A 20,000-nucleotide genomic window follows, 5' to 3' on the forward strand; every position below is an offset into this window, starting at 1 on the left:
GTTAAACGCTGAAGGAAAAAAAGAATGGCGCTGCGAATTTCGCCCATCTGTTTATTAAATAATAGGTGAAGCTGCCCCCTCCCCCCTGATATTAGAGTATCCATTTTCTTTTATGTTGCAGCGCTCAGCAGTAGATTTTCACCAGGTAGAATCGGGGTTGCCACCTCTCGGGTTTGACCCGGAGACTCCGGGTTTCGGGTACTTGGCTATGGGTGTTTAGCCCGTCAATCTCCGGGTGGTGGCGGGGCGCGGCTGCGTCTCCGGCTTTCTCCGGTATTCTTGTGCAATTCCCCCCTCTAGCTGCAGTGAACATGGCAGCGCGGCATCAAATGACACCGTGTTGCCATGGCAACGGGAAGCTATGCGACATCACGACGCTAAGCGGTGTCATGTCACGTAGCGGCCCGTTGCCATGGCAACGCAGCATCATGGGATGCCACGCAGTTGGAGAGGGAATTACACAAGAATACCGCAGGCGCCGGGCAGTGACTCCTGTCCATATTGTTACTTGTATGTCTCCAGCGCTTACTCCCATTATGCCCTATATTATTGTCTCGTGTATTACTGCTGTGAGGCGCTATATAAATAACCATCTACATACCCAGGAAGCCCACCGGGCTGTATAATTGTGAGGCCGATGAACCAGCGACGCCTGGGAAAATGCTGAAGTGATAGAAATATCTTTGAATCACTTGTAAGCAAAGTGACTCTCAATGTTGCCGTGGGGGGGGGGGGGAGAGTAAGAAGAGCTTAAAAACAAATAAAGGGAAAGTCAGCCAAAAGTCATGAGATAACAAGAGGAAGGAAGTGCAAACCACACGCGTTTAAATGCTACAAGACCAAAGCAAAGTTGGCACACAAGCATGTGTGCTGTCGCCTTCATCCTTTTATTTAAACAAGTATTTCATTATGAGTCACCGTGTACTTGACATATTAGTTATAAAAAAAAAAAAAGAAGTATGTTGTCTGTACTACTGTTCCACATTCTGTGCACAGACTGTAACTCTGCGCCCGTGTTATGGCACAGACTGTAACTCTGCGCCCGTGTTATGGCACAGACTGTAACTCTGTGCCCGTGTTATGGCACATACTGTAACTCTGCGCCCGTGATGTTATGGCACAGACTGTAACTCTGTGCCCGTGTTATGGCACAGACTGTAACTCTGCGCCCGTGTTATGGCACAGACTGTAACTCTGTGCCCGTGTTATGGCACATACTGTAACTCTGCGCCCGTGATGTTATGGCACAGACTGTAACTCTGTGCCCGTGTTATGGCACATACTGTAACTCTGCGCCCGTGATGTTATGGCACAGACTGTAACTCTGCGCCCGTGTTATGGCACAGACTGTAACTCTGCGCCCGTGTTATGGCACAGACTGTAACTCTGCGCCCGTGTTATGGCACAGACTGTAACTCTGCGCCCGTGTTATGGCACAGACTGTAACTCTGCGCCTGTGTTATGGCACAGACTGTAACTCTGCGCTCGTGTTATGGCACAGACTGTAACTCTGTGCCCGTGTTATGGCACAGACTGTAACTCTGTGCCCGTGTTATGGCACAGACTGTAACTCTGTGCCCGTGTTATGGCACAGACTGTAACTCTGCGCCTGTGTTATGGCACAGACTGTAACTCTGCGCTCGTGTTATGGCACAGACTGTAACTCTGCGCTCGTGTTATGGCACAGACTGTAACTCTGTGCCCGTGTTATGGCACATACTGTAACTCTGCGCTCGTGTTATGGCACAGACAGTAACTCTGCGCCCGTGTTATGGCACAGACTGTAACTCTGCGCCCGTGTTATGGCACAGACTGTAACTCTGTGCCCGTGATGTTATGGCACAGACTGTAACTCTGTGCCCGTGTTATGGCACAGACTGTAACTCTGTGCCCGTGTTATGGCACAGACTGTAACTCTGTGCCCGTGATGTTATGGCACAGACTGTAACTCTGTGCCCGTGTTATGGCACAGACTGTAACTCTGCGCCCGTGTTATGGCACAGACTGTAACTCTGCGCCCGTGTTATGGCACAGACTGTAACTCTGCGCTCGTGTTATGGCACAGACTGTAACTCTGCGCCCGTGTTATAGCATAGACTGTAACTCTGCGCTCGTGTTATGGCACAGACTGTAACTCTGCGCCCGTGTTATGGCACAGACTGTAACTCTGTGCCCGTGTTATGGCACAGACTGTAACTCTGCGCTCGTGTTATGGCACAGACTGTAACTCTGCGCCCGTGTTATGGCACAGACTGTAACTCTGTGCCCGTGTTATGGCACAGACTGTAACTCTGCGCCCGTGTTATGGCACAGACTGTAACTCTGCGCCTGTGTTATGGCACAGACTGTAACTCTGCGCCCGTGTTATGGCACAGACTGTAACTCTGCGCCCGTGTTATGGCACAGACTGTAACTCTGCGCCCGTGTTATGGCACAGACTGTAACTCTGCGCCCGTGTTATGGCACAGACTGTAACTCTGCGCTCGTGTTATGGCACAGACTGTAACTCTGCGCTCGTGTTATGGCACAGACTGGAACTCTGTGCTCGTGTTATGGCACAGACTGTAACTCTGCGCTCGTGTTATGGCACAGACTGTAACTCTGCGCCCGTGTTATGGCACAGACTGTAACTCTGCTCCCGTGTTATGGCACAGACTGTAACTCTGCGCTCGTGTTATGGCACAGACTGTAACTCTGCGCCCGTGTTATGGCACAGACTGTAACTCTGCGCCCGTGTTATGGCACAGACTGTAACTCTGCGCTCGTGTTATGGCACAGACTGTAACTCTGCGCCTGTGTTATGGCACAGACTGTAACTCTGCGCCCGTGTTATGGCACAGACTGTAACTCTGCTCCCGTGTTATGGCACAGACTGTAACTCTGCGCCCGTGTTATGGCACAGACTGTAACTCTGCGCTCGTGTTATGGCACAGACTGTAACTCTGCGCCCGTGTTATGGCACAGACTGTAACTCTGCTCCCGTGTTATGGCACAGACTGTAACTCTGCGCTCGTGTTATGGCACAGACTGTAACTCTGCGCTCGTGTTATGGCACAGACTGTAACTCTGCGCCCGTGTTATGGCACAGACTGTAACTCTGCGCTCGTGTTATGGCACAGACTGTAACTCTGTGCTCGTGTTATGGCACAGACTGTAACTCTGCTCCCGTGTTATGGCACAGACTGGAACTCTGTGCTCGTGATGTTATGGCACAGACTGTAACTCTGCGCTCGTGTTATGGCACAGACTGTAACTCTGCGCCCGTGTTATGGCACAGACTGTAACTCTGCTCCCGTGTTATGGCACAGACTGGAACTCTGTGCTCGTGTTATGGCACAGACTGTAACTCTGCGCTCGTGTTATGGCACAGACTGTAACTCTGCGCCCGTGTTATGGCACAGACTGTAACTCTGCTCCCGTGTTATGGCACAGACTGTAACTCTGCGCTCGTGTTATGGCACAGACTGTAACTCTGCGCTCGTGTTATGGCACAGACTGTAACTCTGCGCCCGTGTTATGGCACAGACTGTAACTCTGCTCCCGTGTTATGGCACAGACTGTAACTCTGCGCCCGTGTTATGGCATAGACTGTAACTCTGTGCCCGTGTTATGGCACAGACTGTAACTCTGTGCCCGTGTTATGGCACAGACTGTAACTCTGCGCCTGTGTTATGGCACAGACTGTAACTCTGCTCCCGTGTTATGGCACAGACTGTAACTCTGCGCTCGTGATGTTATGGCACAGACTGTAACTCTGTGCCCGTGTTATGGCACAGACTGTAACTCTGCGCCCGTGTTATGGCACAGACTGTAACTCTGCGCTCGTGTTATGGCACAGACTGTAACTCTGTGCCCATGTTATGGCACAGACTGTAACTCTGCGCCCGTGTTATGGCACAGACTGTAACTCTGTGCCCGTGTTATGGCACAGACTGTAACTCTGCGCCCGTGTTATGGCACAGACTGTAACTCTGTGCCCGTGATGTTATGGCACAGACTGTAACTTTGCGCCCGTGTTATGGCACAGACTGTAACTCTGTGCCCGTGTTATGGCACAGACTGTAACTCTGTGCCCGTGTTATGGCACAGACTGTAACTCTGCGCCTGTGTTATGGCACAGACTGTAACTCTGCGCCCGTGTTATGGCACAGACTGTAACTCTGTGCCCGTGTTATGGCACAGACTGTAACTCTGCGCCCGTGTTATGGCACAGACTGTAACTCTGCGCCCGTGTTATGGCACAGACTGTAACTCTGCGCTCGTGTTATGGCACAGACTGTAACTCTGTGCCCGTGTTATGGCACAGACTGTAACTCTGCGCCCGTGTTATGGCACAGACTGTAACTCTGCGCTCGTGTTATGGCACAGACTGTAACTCTGCGCCCGTGTTATGGCACAGACTGTAACTCTGCGCCTGTGTTATGGCACAGACTGTAACTCTGCGCTCGTGTTATGGCACAGACTGTAACTCTGCGCTCGTGTTATGGCACAGACTGTAACTCTGCGCTCGTTTTATGGCACAGACTGTAACTCTGTGCCCGTGTTATGGCACAGACTGTAACTCTGTGCCCGTGATGTTATGGCACAGACTGTAACTCTGCGCCCGTGTTATGGCACAGACTGTAACTCTGCGCCCGTGTTATGGCACTGACTGTAACTCTGCGCCCGTGTTATTGCACAGACTGTAACTCTGTGCCCGTGATGTTATGGCACAGACTGTAACTCTGCGCCTGTGTTATGGCACAGACTGTAACTCTGCGCTCGTGTTATGGCACAGACTGTAACTCTGCGCCTGTGTTATGGCACAGACTGTAACTCTGCGCCCGTGTTATGGCACAGACTGTAACTCTGCGCCCGTGTTATGGCACAGACTGTAACTCTGTGCCCGTGTTATGGCACAGACTGTAACTCTGCGCCCGTGTTATGGCACAGACTGTAACTCTGCGCCCGTGTTATGGCACAGACTGTAACTCTGTGCCCGTGTTAGGGCACAGACTGTAACTCTGTGCCCGTGTTATTGCACAGACTGTAACTCTGCGCCCGTGTTATGGCACAGACTGTAACTCTGTGCCCGTGTTATGGCACAGACTGTAACTCTGCGCCCGTGTTATGGCACAGACTGTAACTCTGCTCCCGTGTTATGGCACAGACTGTAACTCTGCGCCCGTGATGTTATGGCACAGACTGTAACTCTGTGCCCGTGTTATGGCACAGACTGTAACTCTGCGCTCGTGTTATGGCACAGACTGTAACTCTGCGCCCGTGTTATGGCACAGACTGTAACTCTGCGCCCGTGTTATGGCACAGACTGTAACTCTGCGCCCGTGTTATGGCACAGACTGTAACTCTGCGCCCGTGTTATGGCACAGACTGTAACTCTGCGCTCGTGTTATGGCACAGACTGTAACTCTGCGCTCGTGTTATGGCACAGACTGTAACTCTGCGCCCGTGTTATAGCATAGACTGTAACTCTGCGCCCGTGTTATGGCACAGACTGTAACTCTGCGCCCGTGTTATGGCACAGACTGTAACTCTGCGCCCGTGTTATGGCACAGACTGTAACTCTGCGCCTGTGTTATGTCACAGACTGTAACTCTGTGCCCGTGTTATGGCACAGACTGTAACTCTGCGCCTGTGTTATGTCACAGACTGTAACTCTGTGCCCGTGTTATGGCACAGACTGTAACTCTGTGCCCGTGTTATGTCACAGACTGTAACTCTGTGCCCGTGTTATGGCACAGACTGTAACTCTGTGCCCGTGTTATGGCACAGACTGTAACTCTGCGCCCGTGTTATGGCACAGACTGTAACTCTGCTCCCGTGTTATGGCACAGACTGTAACTCTGCGCCCGTGATGTTATGGCACAGACTGTAACTCTGTGCCCGTGTTATGGCACAGACTGTAACTCTGCGCTCGTGTTATGGCACAGACTGTAACTCTGCGCCCGTGTTATGGCACAGACTGTAACTCTGCGCCCGTGTTATGGCACAGACTGTAACTCTGCGCCCGTGTTATGGCACAGACTGTAACTCTGCGCCCGTGTTATGGCACAGACTGTAACTCTGCGCTCGTGTTATGGCACAGACTGTAACTCTGCGCTCGTGTTATGGCACAGACTGTAACTCTGCGCCCGTGTTATAGCATAGACTGTAACTCTGCGCCCGTGTTATGGCACAGACTGTAACTCTGCGCCCGTGTTATGGCACAGACTGTAACTCTGCGCCCGTGTTATGGCACAGACTGTAACTCTGCGCCTGTGTTATGTCACAGACTGTAACTCTGTGCCCGTGTTATGGCACAGACTGTAACTCTGCGCCTGTGTTATGTCACAGACTGTAACTCTGTGCCCGTGTTATGGCACAGACTGTAACTCTGTGCCCGTGTTATGTCACAGACTGTAACTCTGTGCCCGTGTTATGGCACAGACTGTAACTCTGTGCCCGTGTTATGGCACAGACTGTAACTCTGCGCCCGTGTTATGGCACAGACTGTAACTCTGTGCCCGTGTTATGGCACAGACTGTAACTCTGTGCCCGTGTTATGGCACAGACTGTAACTCTGCGCCCGTGTTATGGCACAGACTGTAACTCTGTGCCCGTGTTATGGCACAGACTGTAACTCTGCGCCCGTGTTATGGCACAGACTGTAACTCTGCGCCCGTGTTATGGCACAGACTGTAACTCTGCGCCCGTGTTATGGCACAGACTGTAACTCTGTGCCCGTGTTATGGCACAGACTGTAACTCTGCGCTCGTGTTATGGCACAGACTGTAACTCTGTGCCCGTGTTATGGCACAGACTGTAACTCTGCGCCCGTGTTATGGCACAGACTGTAACTCTGCCCGTGTTATGGCACAGACTGTAACTCTGCGCTCGTGTTATGGCACAGACTGTAACTCTGCGCCCGTGATGTTATGGCACAGACTGTAACTCTGCGCCCGTGTTATGGCACAGACTGTAACTCTGCGCCCGTGTTATGGCACTGACTGTAACTCTGTGCCCGTGTTATGGCACAGACTGTAACTCTGCGCTCGTGTTATGGCACAGACTGTAACTCTGCGCTCGTGTTATGGCACAGACTGTAACTCTGTGCCCGTGATGTTATGGCACAGACTGTAACTCTGTGCCCGTGTTATGGCACAGACTGTAACTCTGCGCCCGTGTTATGGCACAGACTGTAACTCTGCGCTCGTGTTATGGCACAGACTGTAACTCTGTGCCCGTGTTATGGCACAGACTGTAACTCTGCGCTCGTGTTATGGCACAGACTGTAACTCTGTGCCCGTGTTATGGCACAGACTGTAACTCTGTGCCCGTGTTATGGCACAGACTGTAACTCTGTGCCCGTGTTATGGCACAGACAGTAACTCTGCGCCCGTGTTATGGCACAGACTGTAACTCTGCGCCCGTGTTATGGCACAGACTGTAACTCTGCGCCCGTGTTATGGCACAGACTGTAACTCTGCGCTCATGTTATGGCACAGACTGTAACTCTGCGCCCGTGTTATGGCACAGACAGTAACTCTGCGCCCGTGTTATGGCACAGACTGTAACTCTGCGCCCGTGTTATGGCACAGACTGTAACTCTGCGCCCGTGTTATGGCACAGACTGTAACTCTGTGCTCGTGTTATGGCACAGACTGTAACTCTGTGCTTGTGTTATGGCACAGACTGTAACTCTGTGCCCGTGTTATGGCACAGACTGTAACTCTGTGCTTGTGTTATGGCACAGACTGTAACTCTGTGCCCGTGTTATGGCACAGACTGTAACTCTGTGCCCGTGTTATGGCACAGACTGTAACTCTGTGCCCGTGTTATGGCACAGACAGTAACTCTGCGCTCATGTAATGGCACAGACTGTAACTCTGCGCTCATGTAATGGCACAGACTGTAACTCTGCGCTCGTGTTATGGCACAGACTGTAACTCTGTGCCCGTGTTATGGCACAGACTGTAACTCTGTGCCCGTGTTATGGCACAGACTGTAACTCTGTGCCTGTGTTATGGCACAGACTGTAAATCTGCGCCTGTGTTATGGCACAGACTGTAACTCTGCGCCCGTGTTATGGCACAGACTGTAACTCTGCGCCCGTGTTATGGCACAGACTGTAACTCTGCGCCCGTGATGTTATGGCACAGACTGTAACTCTGTGCCCGTGTTATGGCACAGACTGTAACTCTGCGCCCGTGTTATGGCACAGACTGTAACTCTGCGCCTGTGTTATGGCACAGACTGTAACTCTGGGCCCGTGTTATGGCACAGACTGTAACTCTGCGCCCGTGTTATGGCACAGACTGTAACTCTGCGCTCGTGTTATGGCACAGACTGTAACTCTGTGCCCGTGTTATGGCACAGACTGTAACTCTGCGCCCGTGTTATGGCACAGACTGGAACTCTGCGCTCGTGATGTTATGGCACAGACTGTAACTCTGCGCCCGTGTTATGGCACAGAATGTGACTCTGTGCCCGTGTTATGGCACATACTGTAACTCTGCGCCCGTGTTATGGCACAGACTGTAACTCTGCGCCTGTGTTATGGCACAGACTGTAACTCTGCGCCCGTGATGTTATGGCACAGACTGTAACTCTGTGCCCGTGTTATGGCACAGACTGTAACTCTGTGCCCGTGTTATGGCACAACCGGTAACTCTGTGCCGTGTTATGGCACAGACTGTAACTCTGCACCCGTGTTATGGCACAGACTGTAACTCTGCGCCCGTGTTATGGCACAGACTGTAACTCTGCGCCCGTGTTATGGCACAGACTGTAACTCTGCGCCCGTGTTATGGCACAGACTGTAACTCTGTGCCCGTGATGTTATGGCACAGACTGTAACTCTGTGCCCGTGATGTTATGGAGATCTCTGGAAGAAGGGGATTTAACGGTATCCTCTTCATGCCCACATTAATGCCTACGCTTTCTCCGTGCCTGGTGACCCAGTTAGGGGAAGGGGTAAGGCCAATAGCGCCCATCCTAAACTTCAGGGTGTATGAGCGTTTGAAAAGTCATGTTTACAAAATCCGGAAGTCAGAATAGTCTGTTTTTAAGCTAATTACATGGCAATTGGTTCCGTTTTTGCCCTATGTGGGACTGCACTTTTTGTTAGGTCCGGTATCCATGTTTTAAGCATGGCTGGCAGAACAGAAACTGATTGGAATTCTCTGTATCTGAACATTATACTTCAAAAGCACAACAAGAAATGAGACGGGTTCCCTGACATATTGTTAGTTCATTTGAAAAGTGCACTAAATACAGAAGAATTTACAATGTATCTGATCTCAGACGCGCTATTAGAGAGGGTCGGGGTTCCTTACAATGCATCTGATCTCAGACGCGCTATTAGAGAGCGTTACGGTTCCTTGCAATGCATCTGATCTCAGACGCGCTACTAGAGAGGGTTGGGGTTCCTTACAATGCATCTGATCTCAGACACGCTATTAGAGAGGGTTGGGGCTCCTTACAATCCATATCCCAGTATATTCATATATCTGACTGTAATATCCTTTTGCAGACTTACTATTGTAATTTTCTTCCAGCAATGTCGGGAACAAATAGTCTTGAGAGCCTTGTAGGCGAATTTCAATTAGTCTATAAAAAGAACACAGCAAAGCATCAGGAGGTATTAAAGACATTGCACGTGGGATTCAGATCTACCGAGCAGAACCAAATATATTAAAGACTTAAATGCTGTAATATTCTTGCGTTTCTCTCTTACCTGTTCAATTGGGGAATAATCGGTCACATTAAACCGTTCTGCCGCCTGCAACATCTACATTGTATCTATTGTGATATAGCGCAAGAGCGGCCAACTCCAGTCCTCAAGGGCCACCACACAGGTCAGGGGTTAAGGATATCCCTGCTTCAGCACAGGTGGCTCAATCAGTGGGTCAGTCATTGATTGAGCCACCTGTGCTGAAGCAGGGAATATCCTTAACACCAGACCTGTTTGGTGGCCCTTGAGGACTGGCGTTGGCCGCTCCTGATATAGAGGGTGGCTAATCCTTAGCGGCGTAGCAGATACATTTACGTAGAATGACACAAGCAGGCGAGAGGTTTGGGAATGACATGCAGGCGGAGAGAGCCCCATTCTGCTTTAATTAGTGTTTTATTATAGGTGTGATGCAATGATCTAGCAGCAGGGAGCGGAGATGTTACATACCGATAACGGGAAGTCCGTAACCTATAACTTGTTATTTCCTGACCTTTGATCCCCGGTGACTCAAAGCATAGTCCTGGCAATTAAGGCGCGTTCTATGGTGCCAGGCGCGCTACGCCGGGCGCGCATGCGCACGTAATTTCAGTTGGCTGACGTCAGTCAGCCTTTCTATACAAGGGCCACGCCCGCACGGCAGGGAGAGGGGAGCCGACGGACAGCGGCGAAGATGAGGAAATTCATCTTTTCGCGCCGCTGCCTTCGCTCAATGTGTGTGTGTGTGTGTGTGTGTGTGTGTGTGTGTGTGTGTGTGTGTGTCTACACACAAATGTAATAAATATATTATTTCTACCAATGTTTTTTTTTATAAATAATAAATTACACACACACACACACACACACACACACACACACACACACACACACACACACACACACACACACACACACTGTATTCTAACACAGTATACATACAAAAAGCATACAGCACGTGCACGCGCGTTCGCATAGGCACGCGCGGCAGCACGCTGCATATAACAGCCCTAACGCGGTCTTTGGTAGCCTCGCATGGCCATCGTTTACCGGCGAGTCATAATTAGCTTCTCTATTCAGAAAAGGCATTGCTGGCGTGTTATTGCGAGCATTGAATCCCACCGTTTTATTATTGAACTACGTCATTTATAATCGATATTTCCCATCATGTAAAATACACACATCTATTGAAAGGTCCGTGCCGTTCCTTAGCGCAGGGCTTCTTACAATATATAGTATGCTGGCTAACATGTTATCTGTTTGTTTTGAGCGGCCCAGCAGCATTGTGACTGATACCCTCCTTCGGTCTGCTTGTCCTCTTCCATCCGGTTGTATTTATTTACATGTAGGAAACCGTTTAATCACAAGATCTGCGTTCCAGATCCGTGTACACGCGGTGACTTTATTACAGGCAAAGTAGGGCAGGTTCTTTCATTTTGTAAATTCCCAATTTCGGTCTTCCGTGTAACATTTTACTGGGAACAAACTGGGGCGTCCTAATTGCTGACCAGATATAAATTGATCGATGTCTACTGTCATGTAGCGGGATGGGCACAATGGCCGCTAGTGGGGCGGTAAACTGTTAATAGCTTAATCTGCTACCTAATAACTCGCGTGGTACCCAGAAAACCAATCTCTGAATGCATATTCAAACCTAAAAGAAAACTCACAGGATGTTTAGTCACACGGTCTCCCAATAAAGGTCCTCCCATCTCAATTATTGGGCAGCTGTAAATTACAATGATGGCCTTTAGTTGTCATGGATTTGGGATCCGTTTATGCATCACACGTGCAGGTTATTGTCTTAATGTGTGATAGCAACTTCTTACATTTCCATAGGATCTAAATCTAGACAGGGGAGGCCCCTGCAGCCATCCATGGAATGAGAATATTAGCTTGCATTGCCCTGCCGTCCCATAAAGGGTTGGCTGTTTGGCTCTTTTGTGTTTTGCTGCAAGTTGAGGTGGGAATTAAATTGTTCCCCAAGCAATGAACCTGGGAAAATGATGGGTGCAGTTGCATTGCAAAGTAATAACCCTTCTGTACCTTCTGCATATTACACGGCATCTTTTGTTGGCCCAAATTTACCCTCCGCTGCTCCCTAGTGGCCAGTTAAATACCGCGCACACTGTTTTGGAACAGAAGACGCACAGAAAAGGTTCCTGAGGTCACTTCTCACCCCCTTGGAAAAATGTCAACTTTTTTTTTTGTATTTCCCTGCTAATTTTTTTTCCCGATATGCAGTTTGCTTCTTATACGTGCTATTGGAGAGGGTTGGGGTTCCTTACAATGCATCTGATATCAGACGCGCTATTGGAGAGGGTTGGGGTTCCTTACAATGCATCTGATATCAGACGCGCTATTAGAGAGGGTTGGGGTTCCTTACAATGTATCTGATCTCAGACGCGCTATTGGAGAGGGTTAGGGTTCCTTACAATGTATCTGATCTCAGACGCGCTATTGGAGAGGGTTAGGGTTCCTTACAATGCATCTGATCTCAGACGCGCTATTAGAGAGGGTTGGGGTTCCTTACAATGCATCTGATCTCAGACGCGCTATTGGAGAGGGTTAGGGTTCCTTACAATGTATCTGATCTCAGACGCGCTATTGGAGAGGGTTAGGGTTCCTTACAATGCATCTGATCTCAGACGCGCTATTAGAGAGGGTTGGGGTTCCTTACAATGCATCTTTTCTCAGACGCCCTATTAGAGAGGGTTGGGGTTCCTCCGAACTTCACTTAGGGTTCCTTAACCAAAAAAGGATTGTAAACCACTGTGCTAATGTGACTTCTATTTCCCTAATCAGTCTGATTTAAAACAGTATAAAAATAACCAGATCACACTATTCACAATATTTATACCAAAACACTATATACATTAAGGAGAAGGAGCGGATCAGTGAGTAAAGACACTGACTGGCACTGTGCAGGGGAACCTGGTTCAATTCCCAGTGTTGGCTCCTTGTGACCTTGCGCAAGTCCTTGTCCCCAAAAACATCGATTGTAAGCTCCACGGGGCAGGGACTGTGTCTGCAAAATGTATCTTTAAAGCGCTACGTAAAACTAACAGCGCTATACAAGAACAAACTATATTATTATTATTATTATTATTATACAGTGTGTGTGCTACACTTTATAATGTCTGTTATAACCTGATCAAATGAGGCATGCCAAATGTCCCCCTGCATAGGAAATATGAGCACATTCCTCTTGAGAAGGTCACAGAGAAAAATTATTTAGCCCCAGATTTAAGCTGTTGTGGGCGTTTCTGCCCCCAAATGTCTAATAATAGCTGATGGTCTTATCAATGTTTTATATCTGTATAACTACACACTTCATCTTTTTTATGATATCGTAAAGCAACGCGGAAATAACTGGGGATCATAGACAAAGTTACTAGGAAATAATAGCCGCTCAGCAAGCGGAGCATGAAAAAGTCTTGCTGCCAGCAACACTATCTCTTTATTAAGCTATATGCCACTTATTTCTCCAGCCCTGTAATGGCCTTGTCTCTGGGTTTAACTCCCTAGTGAGTGGGACACGTTTACTGCAGGCTGAGATTTTGCCTTAGGCTTTTGGATAACCCTTACAAAAGGGGGTTTCAAGGATATCCCTGCTTCAGCACAGGTGGCTCAATTAGTAGTTCAGTCTTCAACTGAGCCACTGATTGAGCTACCTGGCTAAAGCAGTGATATCCTTAAAACCTGACTTAGTGGGGGGGGGGGGGGGGGGGGTCTTGGGGACTGGACTTGGCCACCCTGCTCTATAGAGATGGCTTCTATTCCAGGGGTGGGCAACTCCAGTTCTCAAGAGCCACCAAAACGCCAGGTGTTACACAGTACAGCATGTTCATTTTAGCCACCCCATAAACATCAGTGCAATATAATGAGGGAGGCATTCCTTTTAGGGTACAGAATGACCTATAGATTTATTTAAGGGGTGATGGAGCCCCTGTGATGTCTTGATTATTTTGGTATGAGCCAAGGGTGAGGAGGCAGCATTTGTAGTTTAATTGATTGATTAAGCTCTACTCTGTAGCAGCTTTTGCATTGTACTGTAACAGTGACCTCACAGAATGTCAGCGGGTTTCTACAATGAATATATTGATCACCGCTTAGGCACAAAGAAACTGGCGTGTCTGGTAATTATGAGATGCGATTGAGCTCCGTGTAAGAGCGCTGAATGTGCGCGGATCTTGCGTTCAAACATGGCTGATCGTCTGCTCGCTTACTTTGTACAGTCTGGTCTCTTGGGAAATTCTATTTTTCCCGCGTTTATTTTGTGAATGACTGTGTATATATATATACTGCTGAAAATAACCCCTTCACTGCCATAGACAGGCATAAAGAAAAGAAAACCGTTGCGTTTCCTTTTATTAATGAACAGATTCAGATACGGTTATTCATTTCAAGGTTATGATTTAAATATAAAAGTGTGTGCACTCCTCGGACAATGTTCTGGCTTCAATATTCTCTTGTTTTGTTGAAGCGTCGAACAGTGATAAGAGAAACACAAGAACTGTATGATGCGACACAGGGCCAGCCTTAAAGCAAGGTGGTTGCATTGGGCCCTTCGGGAGGTCCCCACACTCCCTCCTCCTGTCGGCGCCAGGATTTTAATTCCACCCGACAGGAGAGGGGAGAGCTGGGTATGTGTGTTTCGGGGGGGGGGAGGAGGGAGTATTTTTCTGGAGGAGGTGTGTGTACCTGGGGCAGCGCCCTTCCTTCCTCAGCATCGCATGGTCATGGGTGGGCAACTCCAGTCCTCGAGGGCCACTAACAGGTCAGGTTTTCAGGATATCCCTGCTTCAACACAGGTCACTCAATTAGTGGCTCAGACTGAGCCTCTGATTGAGCCCTCTGTGCTAAAGCTGGGACAGATTCAGCCACCTTTGCTATAGCTAGGATGTCCTTAAAACCTGACCTGTTGAGAGGATCTTGAGGACTGGAGTTGAGCCCCCTGATATAACTGTACAACAAGGATGTGATGATTTTAAACGGCGCTTAGGTATTATGGACTGTTATCTAGTTTTATTTAGTTGCCCGCATTCGATGAGATGCATCAAATCCTGTGTCAAGCCGTTATTCTTATTGTTTAACGTGCCAGGTCAGTGACGGTGTAATTCTCCGGTACAGGAATCAGTGGGGAATGCACACTTGTTCCATTTCACGGTGATGCTTATGACAAATACGTTTGCAATGTATCTGACCTGCCCTTTTCAGGAGCTTCAGATGGTTACCCCCGTGAGTACAGTAACGTGAGGGTTTCAATCCGCAGGGGGATTCCTAGTGGGACGGCGGTCCAGTTCTGCCCCAGAACCACGTCTGTCCCCGTTATTTTGTAACCGTTCTTGTGTGTTCCGATTCTCAGCAGCAAAGAAGAGAGAAGGAAATGAGAAAGCAACAGGAGCGAGACCAGCACCGGCGCTATGAGGAGCAGATGCGCCGCGAGGAAGAACGGAGACGGGCAGAGCATGAGAAGGTACGGCACCTCCCAGATATTCCAATGATATAACTCGGGGCTGCTCCACTCCAACAGGTCAGGTTGTCAGGATATCCCTGCTTCAGCACATGTCACTCAATCAGTGGCTCCGTTGAAGACTGAGGCCTCAGATTGAGCCACCTGTGCTGAAGCTGGTCCTGACTGACCCACCTGTGCTGAAGCTGGGATATCCTTAAAGCGTGACCTGTTGGAGGGGTCTTGAGGACTGGAGTTGAGCACCCCTGATATGACTGACCTTAGGCCGTGCCTATAGTGACGGCGACACGACGCGTAACATCACCCGTCGCCGTCGCCACTAGCGAAAGTTGTATTTCGCTTTGCGGCGGCGTCGCGGGCGACCCAGGCATTGATTGGTTCAGGGGCCGTCACATGAGGCGACAGCCCCTGAAAAATCAAATATTCCTGGCTTCCGAAAATCGCGTCGCCACGTCGCCGTCGCGCTTACTATAAGCGCACGCGGCGGCGGCGACAATGCATTTGTTTTCGGGCGAAGTCACCGGCACTATAAGCGCGGCCTTAGGATGTGATGAACCGTTTATTTATTATGTACTTGTGTGTAAGTGTGTATTTATATATACACCTCTTTAGCCAACCCTCCTGCTATCAACGGTTCTCTTCAGGTGTTGTGCTTTTCTCTCAACTTTGTAAAGGTCCTAGTTCCCAGTGTGTCCCTCTATGGCTATATTGAGTATGTTAGGAGTATGCACTAAATGGAAATGGCCCCGATCATGGCATTATCGCACGGAAACGTGCCTGCACAGAAGATGAGGTCGTAAACAGATGTAGGTCTATCGACTTCAAACCTTAATGTTACACTTAGCGAGAAGAGATACTCATCCTAAAGTTGGTTTTATATTGATTCAGAGGCAAAAACCCCAGTGACACATTAGCCAATGATGTCTCATAAGTGGAAATATAAATTATTGGAAATCAGATTTCTCCCTGGATCAACATTCTTCCTATGTGTATCCCTGTATACCAAGAGTGGCCAACTCCAGTTTCCCAGGGCCACCAACAGGTCAGGTTGTAAAGATATCCCTGCTTCAGCACAGGTGAGCTACCTGTGCTGAAGCAGTGATATTCTTAAAACCTGACCTGTTGGTGGCCCTTGAAGACTGGAGTTGGCCACTCCTGCTGTATACTTTTCTAAAAATATGTCAAACCTTTTCTTAGTGATTGTCACGGACAGCACACCTGTGAGCTCGTGACTTGTGTATGTGATAAGGGTTGATACACACTATCTAGCTAACCTACTTTTCACTCCCGCAGGGCCCATCAAATGAGTAATATCTCCCCCAAAACATGACAAATATCACCCTAAAACGCTGCCACTACCCAGGATAAAGAAAAGTCTCATTGCTAGGGTCCTTGGTCCTTTGATTTAGTAAAAAATAATCTGAAATTAGCTCACAAATATCTACTGTAGCAAAATGTTTCCATAAATGTCATCACTCTCTTCAAAACATGCAAAGCTCAATTAGAGCCCAAAAGACAATACTTATACCATTTTTTTTATTTAATATACAAAAGGAGTACAGTGCTTAGGTTACAGAAAAAAGATATGAAGAACATACAGTGCAATATATGCAGACCGTTTCCTCAAAATAATGGGATAAACAGAATTTCCAAACATACGTTACCACACACATTCGGTTTTCTCAAAGGGTGGAAAATATGAGAATTCCCGTGTCCCAGCATTGGCTAAATTCATATTCTTAATTCATCGTTTTTGTCCGAAAACATCCTACATTGGAAACTGGATAATCCCACCTTCCCATATCAATTGTCAGAGACACCTTTATGGCTTGAGGAGATGAAATAGCTTTCCTTTTTAATCAAAAGCTGCCTGAATATAGGAAATACCCCATTCTGTAACTTCATTTCTATCATATCTGGAAGGAATGTCGCTTTCACTGTTGCATTGGTAAAATTACAATACGTGTGTGGCTATCAAACTGTTACAAAGATCTATTTGTAATTCTCGTGAATCGCTGCCAGATCCCCGATTATCTTTATATTTAGTAAATTGACACAGACAGGGACTGTCTTCCCGGCCACACCCTCTGGCGTTCTCCAAAACACAGGGGAATTCCTTTTTAAGCTCTTTTAAAAGGGCTCTTGCTTATTTCTACTGTCAGAAGGAGTTGTGGTGTCAGGTTTCAATCTCCTCTTTCCAAAACCAGGCGTTGCCCCAGATAACCTCACTTCTAGACAAACACAGAAAACCTGCCTGGGTCACTGGCTCGGCGTGCCATAAAAACAGTTTGTGTCCCAGATTATTAAAGTACTGAATATTCTAATGGTATTATCATGACAACGATATCTATTGTATCTGCCATGACAATTTCCATAGGCAATTCAACATTTTAGCTGCCCTTACTGTAAAGAATACTTTCTTTTTCTGCTGGTGAAAAATGTCCTTCTTTCCAATCCTAAGGGATGACCGCGTGGCTTTCGTACTATCCTTGTGATGAATAGTTCTCTTGAAAGCTCCTTGTGCTGTCCCGGAATATATTTGTATATAGTTATCCATATCCCCTCTTTGGCGCTTCTTTTCTAATGTAAACCAATCTAATTTAGCTAGCATCTCCTCATAAACCAGATTATCCATCCCCTTATTCATTTGGTGGCTCTTCTATGCACGTCTTCCAGTCTCATAATGTCTTTTTTTTTTATTTTAATGGAGTGGTTCCCAAAATTGTACTCCATATTTAAGGTGTGGTGTTAATACGGATTCATACAGTGGCATAGTTAGACTCTTGCTTTCCATCCATACCCCGTTTAATGCAAGATAATATCCTATTGCTCTTTACTGCATGACATTGGGCACTATTTCTGTCTACCAGCACTCCTAAATCCTTCTTAATCAAGGATTCCCCTAATGTATCCCCATTTACTTTGTAAGTTGCCTGTTTATCTTGCTTCCCAAATGCATAACCTTACATTTATGTGTATTAAACCTCATCTGCCCAAGTTTCCAGTCTATCCAAGTCCTTCTGGAGAGAAATTACACCCTGCTCTGATTTTACGATCTTACACAATTTAGTGTCATCAGCAAAGATGGAGACTTTGGGGGTTATGCACAAAGCAGTGATAAGTGTTTTTAAGTGAGATAAATGCTTTATGGCGCAATTTATGGCGCATTTTTTTTAGCAATGACTGTGTTTTGATGATGAAAAGCCTTTTAAGCGCGATACTGCAGTGTTATCACTGCTTTGTGAATCGCGCTGCACGCAATATTGAGAAATAAAGGCATTTATCTCACTTAAAAACACTTATCACTGCTTTGTGCATAACCCCCTTTGTTCTCTCTGCCAACCTCAAGGTCATTAATAAACAAGTTAAGAAGCAGGGGTCCCAGTACCAAACCTTGAGGAACTCGACTTTCAATTTTAGCCCAACCTGAAAAGGTTCCATTTATGACAACCCTCTGTTGTCTGTCCTTAAAACAGTTTTCAATCCAGGTGCATATATTTTCACCCAGACCAACTTGCTTTATTTTGTACACCATCCTTTTGTGTGGCACCATATTAAAAGCGTTTGCAAAATCTAAGTAGACCACATTAACTGCATTACCCTGGTCTAAATTCCTACTTACCTCCTCAAAGAAACTACTAAGGTTAATTTGGAACGACCTATCCTTCATAAATCCATGCTGACTATTACTAATACATTTTTATCCAGAAAGTCTTAAAATCAAAGAGCGTTTCCATGGGATAGTTCTACGATCGGCACTATAGCAGTTTAATTATTAACTCCAATGTGCCTGTTTCTAATATGATTTCCATAACGCTTGGCTATCTGTGTCCCTGCAGAAATGTTCAGTGTGCCACAAATTGACACAAAATCAGATAAACTTTTATGTCTACTGTACATTCTTAAAGACCCAACTGATTGGTTATCTTTCTCCCCAAAGTCATCTTGATGATAATTTGACTCTAAATGTTCCCTAGAGAATCAGGTCATCTGATGTCAACCGTGAGCATGGTTATCAGGGCCTGGGTCCGTTTAATGAAAATGTGCTGACCACAAGGAGGTCCACTCTACTAAAGTATTAAAGACCACTGATGCTACCATTGAACGAGATGGGACAGTCCTCTAGAAATCATTTAGATCCTGTAAGCAAACAATAAATTCTTCCAGATGAAAACGGACCTGTTGTCTTTAACTTGGTATAGTCTATGGCAGGGGTAGTTAACTCCCGTCTTCAAGGGCCACCAACAGGTCAGGTCTCCAGGATATCCCTGCTTCACTACAGGTGGCTCAATCATTGGCCAACTCTATTCGTCGAGGGCCACCAACAGGTCAGGTTTTCAGGATATCCCTGCTTCAGCACAGGTGCCTCAATCAGTTCCTGCTTCAGCACAGGTGGAACAATCTGAGGCTTAGTCTTTGACTGAGCTTCTGATTGAGCCACCTGTGCTGAAGCTGGGATATCCTGAAATCCTGACCTGTTGGTGGCCCTTGAGGACTGGAGTTGGCCACCCCTGGTCTATGAAGTGAGTCTGCAGGGGCATGTTGGAATACCGATATTTCTGCTCCCTACCCTTATCACTGGTGGAACGCCATGCTCTCTGGTTATCCAGCATCAGCCGTGCGCTGCTGCAATTCTAGCTACGCGCGCCATTTCTGCTGCATACGCGACGACACTGATCTCCTTACATGGCATGTGCCACTGACTGTCCTGCAGGGGGGCAAAGCATAATCACCCCAAGTTACAGCACTTCACTGCAAACCTGGGCATTGTCCAAGGGTCATTCAAGCCAATGAGCCTTACAGTGCAGCACGGCTTTGTGCTATTTAGTAACTTTGGGG

The 20,000-nt window shown here is 47.6% G+C and overlaps 1 protein-coding gene across 13 annotated transcripts in view; it reads left to right on the top strand.

Annotated features, from left to right (window-relative positions):
- Nucleotides 1–20,000, top strand: part of TNIK (TRAF2 and NCK interacting kinase) — a 107,765-nt gene that overhangs the window by 28,024 nt on the left and 59,741 nt on the right. For 11 of the 13 annotated variants that reach the window (XM_075570799.1, XM_075570793.1, XM_075570792.1 and 8 more), the window contains exon 11: nucleotides 15,054–15,164. In XM_075570799.1, the coding sequence (XP_075426914.1) occupies nucleotides 15,054–15,164 (111 nt within the window). The remainder of the gene's footprint in view (nucleotides 1–15,053; nucleotides 15,165–20,000) is intronic. The other 2 variants (XM_075570794.1, XM_075570797.1) reach the window with 1 other exon arrangement.

This window comes from Ascaphus truei, chromosome 14 (genome assembly GCF_040206685.1).
Source record: "Ascaphus truei isolate aAscTru1 chromosome 14, aAscTru1.hap1, whole genome shotgun sequence".
Lineage (NCBI taxonomy): Eukaryota > Metazoa > Chordata > Amphibia > Anura > Ascaphidae > Ascaphus > Ascaphus truei.